This window comes from Dinoponera quadriceps, unplaced genomic scaffold (assembly GCF_001313825.1).
Source record: "Dinoponera quadriceps isolate SergipeBrazil2010 unplaced genomic scaffold, ASM131382v1 scaffold3990, whole genome shotgun sequence".
NCBI lineage: Eukaryota > Metazoa > Arthropoda > Insecta > Hymenoptera > Formicidae > Dinoponera > Dinoponera quadriceps.
Genome location: NW_014557982.1, coordinates 225,739 through 248,652, shown reverse-complemented (window position 1 = coordinate 248,652; position 22,914 = coordinate 225,739). Strand labels below are relative to the sequence as shown.

General features: G+C 50.8%; 1 protein-coding gene across 6 annotated transcripts in view; it reads right to left on the bottom strand.

Moving 5' to 3' along the window:
• Positions 1 to 10: 10 nt before the first annotated feature.
• Positions 11 to 22,914, bottom strand: part of LOC106749567 (kazrin) — a 157,299-nt gene continuing 134,395 nt past the window's right edge. For 3 of the 6 annotated variants that reach the window (XM_014629180.1, XM_014629183.1, XM_014629177.1), the window contains exons 6-16: positions 22,335 to 22,541; positions 21,246 to 21,636; positions 19,305 to 19,394; positions 16,937 to 17,153; positions 14,474 to 14,741; positions 13,773 to 14,120; positions 13,511 to 13,634; positions 12,957 to 13,101; positions 7,859 to 8,048; positions 3,966 to 3,986; positions 11 to 2,790 (exon numbers count right to left, since the gene is read on the bottom strand). In XM_014629180.1, the coding sequence (XP_014484666.1) occupies positions 2,551 to 2,790; positions 3,966 to 3,986; positions 7,859 to 8,048; positions 12,957 to 13,101; positions 13,511 to 13,634; positions 13,773 to 14,120; positions 14,474 to 14,741; positions 16,937 to 17,153; positions 19,305 to 19,394; positions 21,246 to 21,636; positions 22,335 to 22,541 (2,241 nt within the window). In that variant the 3' untranslated portion in view covers positions 11 to 2,550. The remainder of the gene's footprint in view (positions 2,791 to 3,965; positions 3,987 to 7,858; positions 8,049 to 12,956; positions 13,102 to 13,510; positions 13,635 to 13,772; positions 14,121 to 14,473; positions 14,742 to 16,936; positions 17,154 to 19,304; positions 19,395 to 21,245; positions 21,637 to 22,334; positions 22,542 to 22,914) is intronic. The other 3 variants (XM_014629179.1, XM_014629182.1, XM_014629181.1) reach the window with 3 other exon arrangements.

Here is a 22,914-nt window from a genome sequence, read left to right as displayed (position 1 = left end):
GACGTACACATATGTGTCAATATCCCTGAAGAGGTTATTTAATCTTTTCCCAAATAGTTCGATACATTTCACACACAAATATATACAGACGTTACTGAGCACATTTACAACGGTTTCTTATTGAAATCTGTGGTCGCCGCTTCGCACCGATATACAGAAGCGAAACGTTCAAGATCTGCCGCGCAAGCGACAAGCTCAAATGGGGGGAGGGGGGGGAGGGGATTGGCTGCGCGCGTCGCGATGTACAATATATATCCTTGTGTATAAATAAATATATTAAGACCTAAACTAATTTATGTATAAATAAATTACTTAGGTACGTACGGTAGGTAGAGAGAGAGCTGTGGCGTATTAATTCGCCGTTTTGCCGGCTCGCGAAACGGCGGTAATACTAATCAAAGTCCGGCAATAGGGACGCGCACGCGTCGTCCTATGGTCCTGTGATCGCGCGTTCCGACTGACGACAAAATCGAAATCGAATAATCCGATCGGGGCGCGAGGACACTCTCACACGCGAGCGTCGCGGGAGAGAGTTACGGTCTCTACCAATAAATACATCGCGTCGGATACGAATTATTTGCAAATATCGTCTCGCGACCGCGCGAGAGAGCGTGGATACACGAACACTGGGGGAGGAGATTGTACGTATTGGTTATTATTAACGATTACAACGAGCCGAGAACGAGCGCGTGTCTCGACAGTGCGCCGAACCGCGACCGAGCGCTCGGCGCGTTTCCTGGCACTTAAATTCGATCGTCCGACCGATCGCGCCTGCATACGTTTGTCCGTCCGTTCATTCGTTCGTTCGTCGATCCATTCTTAATTTAGTTTCAAAGTTTCGGAAGCGACCGTTTTCTTTTTCTCCAATTTTTCCGCGGATTTTTTTGCCTCCTAATTCTCTTTGAAGGAAAAAGTAAATTCGGGCGGCTTTCCGAACCGAACACGCGTGAATTTTTCTCAACGAATTTTTGTAACCTCGAGACAGAAGCCGGAGAAATCTGCGGATAAATCGGAGTGGAAAACGGTTTCTTTCCCGAAATTTGGAAACTGTGATTCTTGAGCGAAAATATTCTCGAACGACACCTGCGACGCGATCTCGCGTGCGCTCCGTAGCTTACAGATAAGAATGGATTTTATTCATTAACCTAACTTAATCGTATCTCTATCTCTCTCTTTCTTTCTCGGCAAATACGAGGGGATTCGTCGTTCACGGATCAACGGCAAGAAAAATCGATTCCAGCGAGCCGCGTTTACGGGGTATTGTCACCGTGGTGTCGTAGACGTGTAGACTGAAGCGAGGAGAGCGTCACCAGCTCGCGCTTGACTTTTTTCCCATTCTATTTGGATCCTGTCCGCCCCGTGATCGTAATTATAATCCTCTATCTTACTCACCACCGTCGGTTATAAGTTGCCGGCGAGTTTACGTCGTTAGCTCGATGTGTGTTAGTAAAATTTGGTCGGGCTCCCACTCTCGAACCTTCCCTCCCTCTTTAATCACGATATGCTGCTTAATATTTGTACGACGTGGAATTAATTTGTAATCGAGAGAATAACTCTTGGTAGAATAACTGTGTGATACATCGACATTTACTCGGCTCCGTCGGAACTTCGCCTCGAGTTATCAATCGCAGTGTCGCGCTGAAGGGGTTCGCCCGAGGTGGTCCCCGTGCTTACTTTCGCAAGCTTCCTGCCCGGCTGAAAAGTATTGTCTATTACAGTTGTCACGTGACGAAATTAACATTCGCCAGCCAGCTCGGGCTCGTCGAGTAACAATAATGATTACACCGAAGATATCCGGCTCGTTCCGTCGAATCATCCGCAAACTCCCGATCGGGTCCCCTCGATCGAACACCCTCGCTAACACGGGAAACGTCAGAAGCTCGGAGGATCTTAGATTTAGCGTTAGAATTCTCGCAGCGTCCCGTCGACGACGATGAGAATTCCGAGTCGAGGCGCAAAGCGCACCCTCTAACATTCGGCGTCCCGGCGAATGCGCGACGCGATTCCCTCACTGCCTCGCTATCTTTCCCTCGCCTATTCCTCGGCCTCATTCATCGCTATACGTCGCTATCGATCACCCAACAACAAAAGCCGGAGGAAGGCGAGGGACAACAAAGGATCTACCCCCGAGAACTGAATACACGCATCGCCGAGGACGACGCGAGGCGGCGCACCGGGTGCGCCACGCGCCCGCTCGCGTCACTCCCGTTCGTCCGCTCAACGTGTCTTCGGCAACTAAGCCAAGTAAGTTCTGGGATTAGTCTTGGAGATTCCGGGCGAGTCGCTCTTGGTGGTGCACGACCATGCCTCCTCGGCCAGACTGCCGTACCTCTGCACGCCCGGGAACGGCGGGCCGGAGCTCTGCGGCGAATAATAGCCGCCCTGCAGCTGGTAATAATTGCTGGATTGTTGCTGCTGGTACTGGTACTGATCGCCCGCGAGGACGTTGCTGTAGCCGGAGTAGGAGCCGTACTGGGACGAGTACGAGGAGGAGTAGCCGCGCTCGCTCAAGCTGCGGTAAGGCCCCGAGTGGTGGGGCCTACCCTCTTGTCAGACCGGGGTGCTCACCGCCGCTGTGCTTATGTACTCGATGTCGCCGATGCTCTTAACCCGACGGTGCCTCTTGCCGCCTGTCATCGGCCTCGGCGGCAGCTGCGGCGGTGGCGGTGAGTTGCTGCGCACGCTGCTCATGTATTGGCACTGGCTGGCGAGGCTGCCGGTGTCCGAGGACGACGACGGTGACGCCTTCTCGCTTCTAGGCCGGAGTCCGAACGCTCTGCTCAAGGATCCCTGTGGAGAAGACGCAGGCTAGTCGGTTAATCGGCAGAGATCGGCAGAGAGCGAGCGCGCGACCGGTCAAGCGGTGGATCTCGACTTCCCGGCTCGGTGAGGTCGGAAGCTACGGGCAAACGAGCGGTCGCCGGGACGCCCGAGTGCCGAGAGAGTTTCCGCAACGCGAAGTTGTGTCCGAGCTCCGAAGATGCCTAAGAAGAAACAACGTCCGGATGTTCCCCCGGACGGTTCTCAGACGGCTCTCCGCGCCGGACCGTCTTTCGCGTTGTCCCGGAAGTTACGAGGCGAAGGGCAAGCGTGGGAGAAGCGCTCGGAAATTTAAATAGCGATCCCACCTATTTAAGGGCTTCCGCTGCCGCTCGAAGCATCTTGCTGCATCGTGTTCAGAGTCTATTCTTAAGCTGGGTCTACAATGCAGCCGCAAGATCGTGCAGTCGCAGTCGTTCGGGCCGGATCACTTCCAATTCCAACGGCTAGATTGGTCGTGGTTGGAACTGGGAATGTACCGACTCGAGCAACAGTGACTTCGACGACTTCATCCTGAGTTGAAATTTTGATGCTACTTTGATCAAGGTAGTTGGAAATGTTACTTCTCGTTATTTTGTTACGGAAGAATAAAATATTCCTATACCGCGGGAGCCTAGAATATCGGTAGAGTATCGCTATTGAAATTCCACCAATGGCGTCTGCCGTGTCTTCACTGAAAAATGAATCCATCCGGCAATCAAACCGCGTTTCGGTTGGAGGAAACGAAATTTCTAGTTCTCGTGAACCACCATATTTGATTATGACAACGAGAAATTCGATTTCCTTCAGTCAAAACGAACATAGTTGTCCATTGTCAGGTAGACCCAACCGGATTCATTCTTCAGTGTTCGATTGGGACCGGAGAATCAGCGAGTAGGATTCAGTAGAGATTCGGGATCAGCTGAGTGATTGTTGCGTGATCGCAGACACGACGCAGGTGGGATGCACGTGCTACGACAAAGTGAAGGGAGTGTACCATCGCCTCGGTCACTCCGCAAACGAGCACCGACGATCGGCGGGGATTCGCCGATTGATCGCCGAACGCGACGATTTGAACGGTGTGCGAGCACAGGATCGGTGGAGGGAGACAACACTGACACTAGGGGGACTAGCGTGTACATACTGTATATCTTAATGGCGCATACCTGTGAGCTCCTCCACGACAACTAGTAAAGGACGAAATAAGGTCGATTAAGAATCCACACGTTGAATTTCCACATTGAAATCGTCAGTTTATATTTACACAATCGATTATGACGAGCGCGGGGCGCCGCGAGCCCCTCGCAGTCATAAATAATGATCCGCTATAAATAGTGCGTTCTCTCTCTCTCTCTCTCTCTCTCCCTCCCTCTCTCTCTTTCCCATTTCCGTTTTGCTACGTAATTAATTAATTCGAGCTGCATAATGCAATTTTAACCGCTACTCGCTATGAGGGTGTGTGCCTTAAGACACGGGACACTCTGGTTACATACATGAGGAGGACACGTGTTTAGCTAATATATGCTCGTTATATACAGTGTTTACAATGTGGCAGAGCGCGTACGTCGGTGTACTTGGCGCTGAGAATAGGGTGTAATCGCGGGATTAGGAGACGACGCGATCGCGTCGCCCGGGCGCGCGCCTCGGCGCCGCTGAATAATCGACGGATTTCCGAACACTTTGCGAGAAGCCTGTGTTCGCCTCTTCGCCTCTCCGTACGCTCGCCGGAACGCGGAAGAATCATCACCCCGCGACGAAATTCCCCGCGATAGTGATAAGCAAATCCCTCGATCGTGCAAAAGGAAAGAAATTCGCCGGAGCTTCCCCGGGGAGAATAGCGCGCGATAAATTTTCACTCATCCCCGTGTCGGCGCGCTCATACCCGCCGTCGTTAAACGCGCGCGCGAGAGATCCCCGAACTGCGATAAAAAAGAAAAAAAGGAAGAGGATCAACGACGACGACGAGGAGATGACGATGGTTGAGTTTGACAAATATTTTCCTTCGCGAGAGGAGGGAAACGAAGAGGGTCGCGAGCCCGGCGAACGTCCCGTCCGCGCGACACCCCTTTCTCAGCGCGGCAGATTGTCTGGCAATCTGATTGGACTATAAAGACGGAAACGAGGTGTACAAGTAGACGACTAAGTACAAAGGAGGAGGTGTTTCCGCGCGACTTGTTCTCGTTCCCTATAATTACGAGTGACACGGCTACACAAGGCTTAGACTCGCTTACTCCGTCAGTCTTTTCTCTTGCTTTCATCTCGCGAGAGCGGATCTCCGACGCTGAATTCGAGTGACCTGCGAACTCTCGAACCGGTACTCGCGCGCGATCGAGCGTCTCGACGAACCGACAAACAACGAATTCTCTCTATCCGGTAGCCCGGTACAATTCAGACTCCCCTCGTTCGAGGTGCGCTCGCTTGCCCGCAATTTCGAGGTCTGCACGATCGAGGTCGAGATCCACCACGGCATCGTTCGGACCTCAGCGAAGCGTCCGCCCCAGGTCGACCAATTAGTCGCGTTAAACGAAAATTTTCCCTCCCTCCCCTCCCACGTCTTCGTCGCGTCGCTCCGCTTCGCTGAGATCGTCGGGTTTCATCTCTCTCTCCCTCTCTCTCTCTCTCTCTCGGACGAGGAAGCGTTTGTGAAAGGAACGCTTCGTCGTACCACGATGTCGATGATGCGATACCGATGGCTTTCCTATGTTACTTTCGTAGATGAGAACGCGGGCACTGGTTCGCGATCGATCGCGACGCTCCGACCCGTTCCTCGCGATCGGAGGATCGTTCAGTGAAGAGATCGATCGTGACGCATGACAACCGGTCCTCCCGCGAGATTTTAAATCGAGATTTCCTTCCCGATCGAGGACGATAAGGGAAATAACATCGTGACGAAAAAAAAAGAAAACGAAAAAAATGATGAATGTAATTATAACGTCGCGAGAGTGAACGAAAAATCAGACGCGCGATCGATTGCTCACTCGCGTGCCCCCGCGAAGACCGTTTTCTCAAAGTCTCCTGTCGGTTTGAGGGATGAAAAGAATTCTTCCCGATCAGCAAATGCAGTTAGAATTGAGAACGAGGTGGTAGTGAGCTGATAATCACGCTCGAGTATCAATTTCGACCGGCGGCGGCCGGATCGGATTATCGGAGACTCCGCGAAAACGCGCTGTAATTATGACCGGATGCGGCGTGTGTAATGGAGACTCCGTGATAGGGGTTCCACGGCGATAGAACAATGTACAGTGAACTCTCGGAGAAAGAAATGGATATATGTATATTTATATATATATGTATCGAGATATAATATATATATATATATGTATAAATACCGAACCTTTTTCAAGTAAAGAAGACTGCAGGTCTGCGACGATCCACAGGATGCAGGGACAATGATTAACGTTAGGTCGAGCTCATAGCTCACAGCGTGAGATTCTGTTATTGACCCTCGTCGCTCCGAAACTTCGAGGACCGCTCAAGGACGACGGGGACTCCCGTATAGAGAATCAAACAGAAGGATCCCGCGCGTTGACCTCCGCCGAGCAAATATGTTAACACGTATCCATATTTGCGATCTCGTACGATTTGGGAGAGGAATCTTTGTTGCGCGCACACCAATTGACCAACTTGATCGCGCGAACAACGTTCTCTCCCAATGTTTATAATAATATTACAAATATTGCGGATGTATACGGGCGTAGGACAAATTGTTCAATTTACCGTGCTCTCTGCGTCATTTAGTTTACTCCCGCGATTCCGCGACCGAGTGTTCGCGAATCGGCGCTCACAGCCCGGAGGAATCGAATCGCTCGCGACGAGGGTCAATCACGGCCGTCACGGGAGAATACTCTTCGTCGTGGGGTGTCGTTATGCGAGCGTCCTTAATTAAAGCGATGCCATGCAGTCGTGCCAATGATTAAGAAAATCAAAGAGCTCTAATAATAAAAATCACACAGATGAGGTGCATGGAGATGAGCGCGGAGATGTAAACGGGACGCGGAGAGAGCAGCTTCGGCTAATGGCAGCGCGCTGATGATTGCACCGAATGGAATATCAATAATGAGTTTCTGCGTTTTTCAGTGCGCATACATGCACATTATGCTTAACCGGTCCGCGGGAGGGGGAGGGGGTGACTACGCTGTTTACAATTTACCGGACGAATTAACGTGTCAGGGAAATGATCCCGCTGGAAATGATGGATGGACGCTGATAATCCGCGTTGCTTATGATGATTTGACGCGAGATCGGGCGAATGTTAAACGGTCTTGATGCAAAGGAAATACGAATCTGTTTTATACATGTGTCTATGTACACACGACAAGGATATGTGCCGTTTTTATCTCTCTCTCTCTCTCTCTCTCTCTCTCTCTCACTTTATATATATATATCTTTCTCTCACTTTTTCTCGAGAAGGATGGGAAAAACGGGAAAGAAGGGAGAAAACGAATCCGTCACTTACGTGATCCTATAAAGGGAGGATTGAATATGCGGGGTCGAGTATGTGTCACACTGATATCGATGTTCTAGATATCTCTACGAGGCAATGGGCATGACGAAATCAAGCGTATGCTGAGAGAAGCGGCTCGCCGGGAGATAACTCTTCCGGAAGCTGTATCTCGCACTATCCTCGGTTCCCCTTCCAGTCCGAGACGTCCGGTCACGAAGTTCCCGACAACAATCGCTTCTTTCTCTCCTCCTGTCCCCCTTCCTTCCCCCCCATAAAATAACAATCCCCCGTAAAAATTCGCAGCTCGATATTAACGCGCGATATCGTACAAGCGCTCTGTCTAGATAGAACGCGAGACGAGAGGAAGCTTAAAGCGTGTTGCGTGAAAAATCTCCTAAGATAGGCAAAGCTCGACTCGAGCGCGCTACGCTTTCGTGAGCGATTACCTTAGCGGGGATCGCCCCGAGCGATCACACACACGCGATCGCGACAGACATGTCGGTGGACTGGAAGAGAGGATCAAGAAGAGTGCACGGGCGAAACGGGGGGCGGCATCGAGTTCCTGGTGCAATCGTGCGCGGACCAGGCCCTTGTCGAATCTAGACGGTACGTTACCCTGAGACTGGATCTGCGTCGGTCGACGGTGCCGGTGTGATTCGCCGTCATGTGGAGGGCCGACAGCGAGCTCTGATGATGCTGTAGGTGAAGCGCCCTGCTCCCACGACCGAGACTACCGCCCGCGCTCGCGGTGCTCATCGGACGACCCCCGGCGTTGCTGTTCCTCGGGACCACCTCCAGCTGACCTCTACGCAACACACCATCCTTCATGCACGCCTTTCTGCGTACGCGCACCCTTTCGCCGCCTATATGCACATACCTCGACCACGGACACACACACACGTTCGCGGCACGTGCTACAGCGAACCGCTCTTTCGTTTTTTCTCCCCTTGTCTTTCTTTTGTTTTTTTTTTTTATGAATTTCTCCGTTCTTTCTGTCCGAGCGCGCCAATTGGTCTCGTAAAAATATCTACCCGCTTTGCGGCATTTCGGCACTTTTCCCGCGTGGAAATTGGAATTTGTCGCGCGAGATGTGGGCGGTTTACTTTCCGTCGAATATTTCGGCAAATGAGCCTCTCGTCGCGCTCGGCGAGCGGGCCTCTCGACGACACTCGCTCGCTGACGACGTTCGGCAAATATTGGTAGTGGCTCGCTGCAGGTGCCCGAAACGGTAGAACGAGAGATCTATCTCATAATGAATATATCTAGTTACAACATAAATATACATACACAAGCATATTGTGCACCACCGATATAGAATATAATGTATATAATGTTTACCGGGCTGCCGAGCTGCGCAGGATCGTCACCGAGACCGACCGGGGCGCACCTCGCAGCCGCGCTAACCAGTCAACGAGAGAGTAAACATCGAACAGTCAAAGATGTATAAATATATATCAAAGTTGGCAAATCAGAAAAAGATAAAAGGAATCATAATGCACTGTGGTGTGATTCCTGGCCAGAGTGACGAGTCCGAGAGGTGCCGCGTCGAGAGTAGCGAGAAAGAGTCGCTCGGCAAGAGGGAAGGGGACAGCTCTATCTCTTTTTCTTTCCTTTCTAACACGTTACTAATGAAAACGAGAGAGGTACGACCGACAGTGACAAGTATGTAACCGAGGCTCGAGAATACTTGAAAAAATCTCCGGGAGATCACCGGCCGCCTCGAATTCCAACGGGAGACCCGTCTTCCCTTCGCGCCTTTCGGCGGCTCGGAAGAGGCCAAGTATTGCAAACTGGGGGTGTCTGACCAAGGATTACACCACGATCACTAAGATTAACATGTGCTGTACATAGCGCAGTGCAGTGCAGGCGGCAGCTGTGGGCTACGGCTCAGCTATGAGACACATTACCGGTGGATCCGCGATCGAGTGGACTTGCAGACCCAGCGAATCGCGCTGCGACTCCGCGCGCCGGGGGAGCACGGGCAAAGACGTGCTCCGGCACGTTCCACCGGGTAATCGCGTACGTTTGTATATGTACATTATGTCGGCTGTAACTGTATATTGTATTTACGTGTGTGTATGCCCGATATATCTATATATATCCAGGTATGGCATGTGTATTAAAGACTATAACACGGGTATTCCCGGCCGCGCCCGCCGCGAGACCACGAGCGCTCGAGTCGCGGCGAGCGGGCGCGTTCTTATGCACTCTATCCGTCAGCTCGATACACCAAGGGAGTCCACGTTTCAGCTTCGTTTCGATCAGTCGGTGCGCATCGAGGAAGATTCAATATCCACCAGGCCAAAACTCACCGGTCTTTCCAGTCGCTCGCGTCGTACGTGAGTATGTGTGTGTATGTGTGTATGTGTGTGTACATGGAAAAAACAATTCCATCGGTGTAGCCGAATTTTCCGTTGCCCGGGGAGCAGACGAAAACTCGGTGCCGGGAAGAGGGAGATTACTGTAGGAGGTTTCTACTCGGTCAGTTGCTCTCAGTTGTCTCAACCGGGTTTCAACGCAGCTAAATGTTCACGCGAGTCTGCTCCGTCCTGGTAACAGATACCGTCGTTTCTTGTAATCGCGAGTTTTCACTTCTTGCCACCGAGTTTTCATCCGATTTCTATTCATTCGCAAAGACCGAGATTTATTTTCCATGTACATCATGGACTTAGAAATCATTCACATTTTCATGTCGAGATGCATCACACAGCATACGGAAGGTTAAAACCTTTGAGTCGATTATCTTTGCTGGCAAATGGATCCCTCATCTTGTGCCATTTGGCCTTTCTTTGAAAACTACTATTATTAAATATTTGAATGTAGGCTCTTCATGAATTTCTTCTATTTTATATATTCTTATTATTACTGTATTATTATTGTAAGGTTTCTCCCGGTAAATCACGTATATAACTTTATATCAAAAGGATGATTCCCGTATAAATGAATAAATAAATAAATGATGGCTATTGGTAACTCGGCTGATCCGTCATTTCAACAGCTTGGCATGCTGTAATATATTATATTGAATTCTATACTATCAAAACACGATCAGCACGATTAGAATCACGATGAGTTTCGGCTTGGTAAATATTGAGCCTTTGTTGGAGCTCGGTATACTCGATGTATGGCGAAGGTACTATCGAGGCCATCCGCGCGATATCCGAGGAATGCTTTATGTCGATACTAAAAATCGAAGGCGAGCGTTGGCCTCGTGAGATTCAATCCTCTTTTCTCGACGCGGGGCAATTAATTTGACACGACGTGACCGCGTTGCAATCGCGTTGCGAAGGACGCGGGTAAGATCCAGATGAAAATTGTACTCCCTTCATATCCTTCGGTCCTCGGGATATTTACAACTTTCTCTCTCTCTCACACACTCTCGCACACATTCTCTCTCTCTCTCTCTCTCTCTCTCGCACTCTCTCGATCCCTTAGCGATACGTAAAGTTACGTTCTGTAGGTTACGAAAGCTTTTTGCGGAAGTTCACGGATACGGTCCTTACACGGCTACCCTAACTTTACTCGTAGAAATTCTAGAAAAGTAGCTGCCTATCGATTTACCGGCGACTATACAGTAACAGTAACTCTCTCTTTTTCTCTTTCTCTTCTTTCGCGGGCTAACGTAATTTTACGGCGCGAAACGCGAGTATCGATCGCTCGCGAGAAAAGCGTGGAGCGCGTTCGTCAGTTTCACCGTCGCCGACGACGAGGGGATCCGCCGGTGAATTTTTCCGACGGGACGTTTTCGCGAAAGCTTCGCGGATAAGAGGCTCTTCTCGCGGTCGGGAGAGAACGTGAGGTGTTCAAAGCACTCCCGGCCATTTTTGCTTGTGTGCTCGCGAAAGCACCCCGGCAAACAAATAATTGACGATACTCTAGCGAATGCCTCTACTTGCCGCGAAGACCGGCGCGGTCGCGCGACAGGATGTCACATACAGAAGAATAGAATTGGTCGAATTAACGTGACAATGAGGGCAATCCGAATGCGATTCGGTCGAAGGAAACAGAATTGTTGACTTTAAGAACAGAATTCAGCAAAGCTCAAAATTATCAATCGAAGCTTCGTCTCGTCTAAACTTCGAAAGCTTGAATTTCCGAACCTTCGACACATTATATTCGGATAATGAAATTTTGAAGTGTGAACATTCGAATATTTGGATGTTCAAATGTTCGGATGTTTGAATATTCGAAACTTCAAGAAGAACTGGAAAGTACGTACATTCGTTTTGTAGGCATAGCAAAAGGTATTTATTGCCCTAAAGAATATAATTTCCTCTCGCATTACGTTATGCCGTTACATATTATGAACGTCAAAATTTGCGTCCATTTTAAAATCAAGTTAATGAGATTTGTTATTTATTGTTTGTGCTTTCTTCATTCACTTTGCTTTAAACTAGACAGATACGAATCTTAGAACTGAATTAAAAATATACCTAAGCAACACGCATGTCTAAAAGACATTTTTACGACGTCTCAGGACGTCTTAATAATATCTAGATTAAACTGATACTCTTTAATCGCCCAACATTTTGTTGCAATCTCCAAAATTAGTTATACCGACAGCTTCGATATTTTTCGAATGGAGTTTGAAGTCTCAAATAATTCGATTTCGAATCTTTGAGTCTTCGAATTTTGTCGTGAAATATCGAAGTATTGTACCGAAGTTTCAAAGCTTCGAACAATACTAACCCCTAGAATTCAGTTCGTAAGAACTAGAAATTCTGTGTTTCCTTCAACGGAAACGCGTTCGGTACGTTTCCCGTCGCGTTAATTCAACCGATCTTCTTCGATACACGGCATGTGTCGGAGATTAATCGTTGGCCACGTGGACTACGGTGGATACGGGATGTCCGGTGTGCGACCGTGTCGTCGTAATTCGTTGCCTCACAATTCGCACCTGCTTGTTCTCTTTCGGCCGTTAACGCGGCGCTCATATCGAGAGCGCACCAGCTACGACGGGTATACGGCGATCGAGTCGGTTAGAGGATGAGGAGTAACGTAGACCGTAGACGATTTCTCGTCTTCCTGTTACCCTATCGCGCTGCTGTGTCCCCGTCTCGAAGCGGAGCCTCGGAAGAGCGCCTTTAGCGCGACCAGTGCTGCAGGAGGGCTCGACTGCGCTTTATTGTCTTTTGTTCGACTATCGAAGTCTTCGAAGGCCTTCCGCTTCTTCTTCCGGTTACGCGCAGCCTCCCGATCGACCGAACGCGACGGAACGAAAGGCAGTGAATCGCGTGAGCGTTTCGGTTTCGAGGAACGAGAACGTTCATCGCGCGTGAGAATTTTCCCTGTGAGCGACGACGCGCCTTCTCGCATCCCGGACGCATTTCGCGGTTTCATCGACCTCTCCCGCGGGGAGTACTCTTTGTGGCACTGGAGAAGCTCTGCGTTCGTTTTGTTCACGTGACTCGACGTGAGGTGTTCAAAGCGGCCGCTCTTCGCCGACGTACGAAGCGCGGTGAAAGCGTTAACAATGGCGAGCCTAAGGAGGCTTTAGGGGATGCAGCTGTCGAAGCCTCGAATGAACTTGTCGAATTCCCGAGGCGCTCCGGAGAGGCTCTTCGAAGCGGGACGCGCGCGAGTTCGCGGACGCGAGTTCGGATACTGTTCCGGACGTCGGTCTCGCTGGCAGCGAGAGCAGCGAGAGCAACGACGTCGTGTCGATTAGTGAGCGTTGTCCAGTGTCGCCTCTGGATGACAGTAGACTGAGTACCTGGCTGGCAGAACGAGCGCTTCTAACTCGGCGGTGAGGTGCCGTCGGATCATGTGCTTGGCCGGCGGTATGCCCAAAGCGGTCGCCATGGTGTCGCCGGTGAACGACGGCTCCAACACAACCAGAGCACCGTGGACGCCCGAGTCTGCGGCAGAGAAAAGCAGAACGTGTTCCTTCCGTCCGAAATCGCAGGGGATTCATCACGCTTCACGGAGGGGAGACGAAACGAATTCGAATCTAATCTAATAGCGTGTGTTATACGCATGTATAAGTAACAAGTTAATCCAGTTTTATTGCAACCACCCCGTTGCGTCAAGTTTCTTCGGCTCACAATTTCAGTTCACGATTTATCACACTTCGCACGGAACGTATGTCTGAATGAAAATATTGAAACAATCACTCCGTCTTTCTTCTAAATATTATTACGTTTTATAAAAAAAAAAAGAATTGGAGCGAATTTTCACTAGTTTGGAGTGAGGTTTCTCTCCAAGGAATTTAGAGAGTAAACAACGGGAGAAACGGCGGGAGGGATCTGACGTGCGCGTGGATTTCACCTTTCAAATTCTCGGCGTATTCCGTGAGATCGATATTTCTCGCCCACCGAATGAACCTCTGATTCGTCCAGACCAAAGGATCCGTGTCGACCTGCTCGCACTGGTGTCTCCTGACAGCGAGCGCCTATCACAGAAGCAGAGGGTCTCTTTAGAAAGGCCACCACTCGCCGGCCGCAATTAGGCCGTTTAATTAGCCGGGGAAGCGGTCTCGAGCGCTTTGCCCTCGCAACTCGTTATTCTAAGGCGATGCGAACTCGCTCACCTGTCGATCGTAGTTCAACATCCGCAGCAAATGAATACCGTGGACGATGCTCGCCTGGTGGAACTTCCTCGTCACCCCGAGCAGCTTCTCCAGCTCTTTCTTGCTCAGGTGGTCCAACATACGTGCGTCCACCATATTGGTGGCGAAGCTCTCCGAGTACTGAGCCAGGCCGAGATCCGGCAACCACTCGGAGCTCACCCAGGTGTGCCCGAGCTGGGCGATGCAGGGGTACCGGACGTGACTCGGGTGCCGATGCTCCTCGATAGCCAGACGCAGTTTCTTCCGGTGAAGGGGGTGAGTCACGCCCAAACCGGCCTCCAGCTCGGCGTCGCTCAGTTCAAGCAGAACCTGCAAGTACACGTTGCAAACGAACGGCGACATGTAAGACATAAATAGTTCCGGGGAAGAATATCGGACGGCCGATATCGAGACGACTGTGCAGGTCGTCGATTTACGTCTCGTCAGACATTGTCGGATATATCAGGTCTTCGCTTAGTTCGCGCGCGACAGACACGTCGGCCGATTTAACCCGACCGAAATCGATCCCGGCTACCGGGTTGCAACGAGCGAGGGTGTTTCGGACACTTTGCGCCCGCGTCGCACGGGCTAAACGGTCTCAAAGCTCGCCAATGAAACAGGCGACCACACTTCCTTTCCTTCCATACCTCCCCTTCCCCTCTCTCGCAATCCTATTCCTTTACCTTGCCCGACTTGACGTTCTCGGCACATCGCGGCCCGTACTGCGGCATTCCGAGAGCCACCTCTAACCACGCTAAAACGGTGGGTGCTCGCCATCGTTCCATGGGCACGGAGGCCGCTTCTCGTAGCAAACGAAGTTTCTCGGCGTAGCCCTCCTCGGTGAGTGGCGACCATGATCGATATGGATCAAAGCCGTCCGATCCCTCGTTGCCGCCGCTCCCGCCGCCGGAACTGTTCGCCGTCTTCCGGTGTCGCGAGCGGGCGAACACCCTGCCGAAAGGGAGAACAGTGATTTGTATCGTCGTATGTCGATGGAACATGATATTCGGGAGATTGGTTATTAATTTGTCTCGAGATATCGACTCTAACTCTTCGACCGAATTATATATAATAGGTCAAATAGTCCCGAGTGAGTTGCGTTTGAAGAGCTACAGCGAAGGGAAGTACGTGATCTACGAGTCCTCCCCACTCTCGAAAAGTCGTTAAAGAGTCCCTCTGTCCGTTAGACGTGGTACGGATCTGATTGGCCGATTAATGCGTATGTGGGAGTCGTTTGAATTTGATGCAGGATTGGTTAGACCTATAGCGGTTGTATAATTTGACGCGACAAGTGATGTTTTCTGCTGAAAATTTTGTCTGTGAATGCAAGTATTGTGATATTACGCGTATGTTTTTTTAAATAATCAATAATAGGATTATACCAGGATCAGATGGCGTGTAACCTACGCAAGCGCGTCCTGCAAAACGCAATCCTAAATAATTTATTGTTTTTCGAACAATGCGCGTTACCATTTTGCGAGAAAACAGAGAAACTATTTTCGATACTTTCAGAACGAAAATATTTTTTGCCCAAACCAATACCAATTTTCAACATTTCAAAATACTCTCTTTTCAGTGGACCCCCCCCCCCAAAAAACACGGTTTTTCACGGATCTCGCTCGGATTCCGCGGAAAATAACACGGCGAGAGAACGTGTCCGACTTGCTTTCGCGAGAATCGGTGGAGGGCGAGCGAGGATGTTTCTTGTCGCGAGACCTTCGTGCAGTTGCTAGATTCCGAATACGCGGCCAAAAACCGGGAAACTAGATCCCGGTACACTTAATGCGTTCCGTGCCTTGTCGTGTTAACGGCACGGCAGCATAATGGAAGCTTATGAGATTTGCACGGAGAAGCCGCTCTATAGCGAGAAAGAGCCGCCGCTTGGCACCATCCATCATTTAGAATAAATCACAACGCGAACGGCTCACGGGGATGAGGGCTTCTCGTCGATACAGCGGTCGCGCGGCGTCCGAAGGGACGTGATTGAAAAATCGATCGGTGTCTCCCCGTGTTCCCCGAAAAAAAGAAAAAAAGCACGGAGAAGTCGTCTCGCGATCGCCCGCGGAATCCCCGCGCCTCGCAGGTCCCCCGTTATTCTCCCGTTATTCGCAACTCTCGCGAATCCACGCGCGATGATACACACCCGTTGTGAAGTCGCAGTTCCTCCCGTTTACCGTGTTACGAATTCATTTCGCTCGTTTGCACGTTGTTAGGCGGCGAAAACTCGCGTGGTGATCGCGCACCCGCGTCGCCCCGGCATAAAGCTGAAAGTTGTCGCAAAGTGCAAAAACGTGCGGCAGCTGGGCCGCACGCGAACGCGCGAGATGGAAAAATCAATGGACAATTGCGGAGAGCGAGCGTTTTGCTCGCTCGCTTGCCAGCTTGCAAAACCGTCACGTTCGTCGTCGCGCGAACGAATCGTTGCGACTACTTCTTCGTTCCCATAGCGCGCGGGGAAACTCGCGGATCTTTCGGGGCTTTTACGGTGCCGCCGCCATCGCCGCCGGGACTATTATCCGCGACTATTATTCGCGGCTGGGTGTCGCGGACGCATAAATTACACGCGACAATGAAACGATTCAATTTCGTTAACATGTAAAATGTATCGCCGCGCTGACCGTAATCGCGATTAAGTGTTTGTCCAACGAGCCGCATAATCGATGTGTTTCACTTAATTAATACGTAATTAGTATCGTTGGCAGGACACGCGCGGCGCGAACGCGAAAAATAATTGTTCAAGCGGCGAAGTTCGTCGACGATACTCGATTTTATTTGTCTATCTGTCCCTCTTTCTCCCTCCTTCTTTATACTATTCTCATTGGAAAATTTCGTTGCATTGTATTCTTGACTTTTTGAATAATTCGATTTCGAATCTTCGAATTTCGTCGTCAAATCGTCGATTTATACTGAAGTTCCAAAGTTCCGGAGATGTCGAATAGTACTACCCCTAAAACTGTAGCTTCAAGGGCTTTCTCATCCCAAGGTATTATAATAAACTATATCTATCTATCCCTCCTTCTTTTTTATCGAGATTAGATTTTTAGAGTCGTTTTTCGAGCAGAGGAAAATTTCGACGATCGCTCGCTCGCGTAAAACGTCAAACGCGTCGCGCACGATAAAAGGCAACGAGGCGATGAGCTCTTTACCTTGAAATGGATCCCCATGTGCCGCCGCGAGTGGCGGAGGATCGCGAGTGCGCGGCAGGTGCGACGACAGGTGGAGGCTGCTTGTTCCGCCGCGGCTCAGATTCCAGCGGGCTGGATAGCTGCTCGACCGATCGCGATAGCGACGAGTTGTCCATGGACCTCGAGAAGGCGTTCAGGGGCGACAACGTGGGGCTGCAGTCCTTTGGTGTGGTCGCGGCTGAAAGTGGAAAAAGTACGCCCGGCTGAGCACACCCCTTACCGCACGATGTACCGTCAATTTTTCGTAACAGTCCCGCGCGTGGGACGGGGCAGGGGCAAGACAGAGGGGTGAAAGGGCGGGAGGGTGACGGCGGAAATAGATTCGTTGCGGAAATGTAATGAGAGCCGGTCGGTGAGAGTGGAGAATGCAATGATGAAAAGCCGGTCCGCTCTCTCGAAAGCATTAAACGGAGCCGATAAGAGCTCGCGCACAAGTCCACTCGACGATTGTATCGCGTGAACGTGAATGAGCGAATAAATTACTCGACAATTATCGCTCGAAATACGAGTCGAGTATTTTCGAGTCGAGGCTTCTCCCTGCCGGAGAGGCATTCGAGGGTCGGCCGAGAGAGCGAGTCCTCGACTGAGTGAAAATAATCTAACCCCGATGTTGCGCGTGTGAAAGCGAGCGATGCACTTTTCTTATGGTTTAAAAGAACCGGATTTGTTTCAATTCTTCCACGGATTTTTTCGGTCTCTTTCCCAGGGGTGGGAGAATTCGTTTGGAAAAATTCACGTGCGCTCGGTTGAAACCTGTCACATTTACATTTAAATGAAGTTAATATGTTGTATGATGTAACATTAGCTGATATAATATTAGTTTCATTTAACTCCAGTTAAGTGTACGAATTTATCTTCTTTGCGGAAAGAAGTAAATGCGGCAGGCTTTAACTGAACGTACGTGAATTTTTCCGTCCTTGAGGGAGAAACCGAAAAATCCGCGGGGAAATTGAAGAAAACAGCGGTTTCGTTTCTCGAGTTTTGAAAACTGTAACTTTTCCCTTCCGCGCGAAGACGTATCTCTGCCGCACTTTCGTCGTGTTAAACGAGACACGTGCGAGCGTGAATGATACACTTAGTATTAATTTATGAGTAATTATATACGCACAGCACGCGGGGAGGGTTACGGTGGCGTGTAATCAAAGTTAAACGGGTTAAACTTGGCTATCGACAAGCTGTCGTTGGTCGGTCGATGCGCCCGTGTTTTTTCGCCTCGTCTCTCGTCGCGCATACAAGGCTTCCGCTTTGCGCCACGCCACCTACCTCTTCGCGCACGCGGAGGGACTCTATTTTGCGCTCCGGCAAGGTCGCAGGCCATCATCCTGCTTAATGACACAGCAAGGAGAGAGAGAGAGAAAGAGAGAGAAAGAGAGAGAAAGAGAGAGAGAGAGAGAGAGAGAGAGAGAGAGAGGTGTAATCGATGCAAGTCACATAAAGAACACACAGAGCGGCGATTCGTGCAGCGATCCTGCTCGCGTGCAAAAAAGCCCCTTCGTGGGGGCACACAGCTCGTTCTTGTCATCCGTCAGGTTTACGGTATGTGCATGCGCATGCATCGGGCCACGTAGCAGGCAGGATTTGTATCAGGGACGCATCCTTGGGGGACGCCCCGTTGGTGTATCGACTTTTACGCCGCGAGAAAAACGATGATTTATTCGGCGAGTGCCCTCGATCCCTTTCGGTACCACCGTTCACCATATTAAGGGGCATTCTTTCGCACACACACAGCGCGCGTGCGCGCACACACACATTTAAGAAGAGATAAATGACTACAGGGTGGCCAGGATGAGATAGCGATCGCGTCGCCCAATTTTTCGTCACCGGCCGTCGCGGCTCCGGATTGCTCCGGAGATCCGCAGGAACGAAAGACAGAAAGAGAGAGAGAGAGAGAGAGAGAGAGACAGGGAGTATCAACCCGGCTGTGAGGATACGCGATGTAATTGTTCGCCCGCGATCGCGACCGTCGATCTTGCCTCCGCGTCTCGACGTAGCCGCGATCGACAGCGATCGATCGGCTGTCGATCGACTCGGTCGGATCCGATCATTCTGCGATCGCTCGAGGCGGAGAAAAAAAATAGGGGTGAGAGGGCAAAAGCAACATATATAGAGATAGAAAGAGAGAGATAAAGAGAGAGAGAGAGAGAAAGGGAAAGAAAGAGAGAGAAAAAGAGAGACAGAGAGAAAGAATAAAGCAGCAGAGGCGCTGATGGACACGACGACGACGACGAGAGGGGGGAAGGGGGGGGGGAGGGATTCGGATGGAGAGCGAGAGCCGAGTGACAAAGGAGGTGACGACGACGATCAGTGATTTATGCACTTGGACACTTACATTGGTATATGTGGGGTGGTGCTACGGAGGATACCACGGAGATGCTGTCCATGTCGAGACCGCTGCCCTCGACCGTAATTGTCGGCGTGCCTGCGCGGAAATATACACGGGACATCAATTTCAGAGAAGGCGTGGGAATGGCGGTGTGGATAAGGGAAGAGGGGGCGGGAGGGAAACGTCTCGGGCCGACGCGCGGGCTTCTCGCCCCGTTCGGAGCTCTGTCGGAGCTGTCAAGAACGAGCTTCTCTCCTTCAAAGGTCTCTCGCGGCCGTCCGGCAAGCCTTGTGTTCTTTATGCCGCCGCATCCTTTTCTCGCGCGGCACCTCGTTCACGGGAGGAAGGAGGGAGAGGTAGGAGGATAAGACACGCGAGTTATCCTCGCCGGGCAGACCGGAAGTGGAAGAAGGAGCGGGAACGCGCGAGTCCTGATGCGACGAGAGTGCCGAGCGACTCGAAGCGCTCGGGATTTTTTGCCGCGCGACGGACGCGGCCGTTAGCGCGAATTTCTATTTGACTAATAGGGAAAGTTTGAATTGACAACCTCACGCTCGCAGGGAAGGTAACGTCCAATTGACTAATTAACTTTTAATCCTCCGGCGCACACACGCTACTTCCGGCGAGCGTTCGAGAGGCTCGCTCGAAGAGCTCGGTCTGCTAAGATCGTGGGCATTTCGCTGATTAGCCGCGCGTATACATATATATCATATACTCGCGCGCACGTAGGGTAATTAAGTACAAATATGTATAAATCCGTGGTATCTCACGACGCTGAGAGCTACTCTCTCGTTATTCAGCGGCGTCGCCTCGCTCTCTCGAAAAGACGGATGGAACATGGCCGATATCGCGCGAGTAAATATTTAACCCGATAATGTAGCTCGATAAAACGCCGATTAATCGCCGAGAGACTCGCTCAAAGAGGCGCGTCTTTCGTCTACGTGTGCGCCCGTGCGAAAATCGCGCCAAGTGTAGCGTACACCTGGGCTCCTGCAACCGCTCTCCCTATTGACCGCAAATGTTTGCCGGGAAGCCCCCAATCGATCAAACCGTTCTGATGCAACGGCACGGCGATTGGCTGAATAATACATGAAGGAAGCGTGCTCGATTATACCACCACCTACGTTCGATTAACATTCGCGGCGGCCGACTGACGCCCGGTGTGGACTATTTTTCAAGCCGGTACTTAGCCGGATGCACCGTAACGCTCTCTAACTGGACGATTAATCTTGCCGCTCGTTGCATCTAAACGCCGGGAGTCATTATCTCCTAAGCGGGTGTCACCCGGATTGTGATTAATAATAACGCGTTGAATGGATGCTCCTCAAAAATGTCCCGTCGCCCGTCCTCAGAGACGGATTCTAACGATGCAATCAGCGGTCATTGCGCCACGTCTATCGGTTACGGTCGGGGCCGACGTCCACGTATCATGGTAACTGATGAGTCTTGATTTATAAGCGTAAGTCGGAGATATGTCCGGACGTTTATTATTAAGAATAACGCCGTCCGAGTTGGTGAAAAAGCATTCCGACGAGGGAAGGTCTGGAAGCGTTCCTCACCGACTTCCATGAGCCTCGGATAGGTCGTAGAGAAGCCGGAAATGAGATAAGTATTTTCTTACGACGGCAATATACGAGGAGCGTGGATACATGAAAAAAATATATACTTTTGGATAATCTCATTACAGAATTATAAAATACATTAAGCGACCTAACTTTCTTTACGAAAATACGTCTCTCATTTTTGACTTCTCTGAAATACCAAGACACGCTATCGAGCTTTATTACGACCCGAAAATCGAGACTCGTTTAAGAATGCCAAGCGTCGTAAGACGTACGGATAGATTCGTGGCTAAAGTTCACCGGGGATAAACGATCTGGCGACGAGTTGGCGAATTCGCGAAGAATCGCGAAGAATAACGGACTCTTGGCCGGAGTCGAAACTTACCGTCCGTCGTGGAATCCGACAGGTTCCCGCCGACGCTGGTCGCACCGCCGCTCTCTCGATCGCTGGATCCGCGGACGCCGCTGTCGGCGCTGCAGCTGCCGCGATCGCCGGCTTGGCCGCCGGAGGATCCCGCACCTGCACCGCCGCCCACGTTACCCACGGACACGCCGAGTTCGGTGGTGCCCAGCGGTGGCTGCGAATTCACGTGGGGGATGATGCCGCCGCTGCTGCCGCCTCCGCCGCCTCCGCCGCCCCCGCCGCCGCCGCTGCTGCTGCCGGCTCCGGGTGTCGCCGCGCCGTTCACGCTGCCGCGCGGGAAGGACACCAAGGACTCCTGGTCGCTCAGGCAGACCCCGCCGCCGCCGCCACGCTCCGCCAGTTGACGTTGGAGCTGCAAGTAGTTATGGAACGACCTTGAACGGACGCGAAGCGAGGAAGTCACGAGGCGACGAGGATACCTCGCGTCTGATCGCGGAACTGAGAAATCGCGCGAGAAACTCGGCAAGATTTACGCGTTAATTCGGTTTACCCGCGTTCGATAAGGTAAGCCTTCCGTTTTATCAAGAGCTTACGAAAGTTTGTCGGATTTCGTTGGCTTAAAAGACGTCATCTTACAGATGTGGAATTGGACAATAGCTTTGAAAGCGGTGGATAACAATGGCGGATACTTCGAATGACGACGTTGTATGTATTGTTTCGTCACTATTAATTAACCCTTCATTGGCACATTAATTTTTTTACCGCTTAATCAAGTAATTCTACACAGGCAGAAATCAAAGATTTTCACATGCTTTAAGAAAAGAATTCTTTGTTTATGTGTACAATAATTCAAGATTTCACAACTATAGGATCTTAATTTATTGTTTGGATCAATTTGACCTGTGAGTGCTAAATTGGTATTAAAGGATCATGAAATGGAAATCCGATGAACTTTCGCAAGTCTCTGATAGATTCAGAATTCCAAAGGCCCAGCGAGGAACGTCGATTTTGCGAAATTCCTCGAACTCGAAGCCGGCCTTCGAGCCCCGGCCCCGAGATTCTAAACTCGTTAATCCAGTTCGAGATTATGCGTGCGCGAGTAGGGCTCACCTCTTTTATGGTTGCGTGCGCGTGCGAGAGGGCGGCTTCTTTGTCCGCCAAACTAGCCGCGAGGCTCAGGCTTCGATCGGCCTCGTCCCTCGCCGCCCTTAGTAGACTCCAACGTTCCCTCTCCCGCTCCCGCTCGCGTTCCTCCGATGGCATGCCGGCTCCTTGCTGCTGAAGACGTCCCAGGGTCGCCTCGTTCTCCCGCATCCGCTGCAATCAACGGTCAAAGGGACCCACGTCCGGGCAGTAACTCCGCCCCAGAACCTTCACCGTCTACCGTGGCATGCAGAAGATTCGAAAATACGCGAAGAGCACGGCGAAGAAATGGCGGTCGAGATTTCGGTACCAGATTTCGTCGAGTGACGAGCGAATAACTAGCACGCCGCAGAAATTTGCTTTCGCCGTCCGAAAGAGAGAGACAAGTCCTCCGAGAACGATTCAAGATCAGTTTGTGAATTGACAGAATTTCAAGGAAACTGATTATTAAAATTTTGTGTAAATAACGGCCCACTGAAATTTTTGCATTATTTTCACTAGGTGAATATGTTCAAAAATAATATGTTAATAAGGTGAATGTAACATA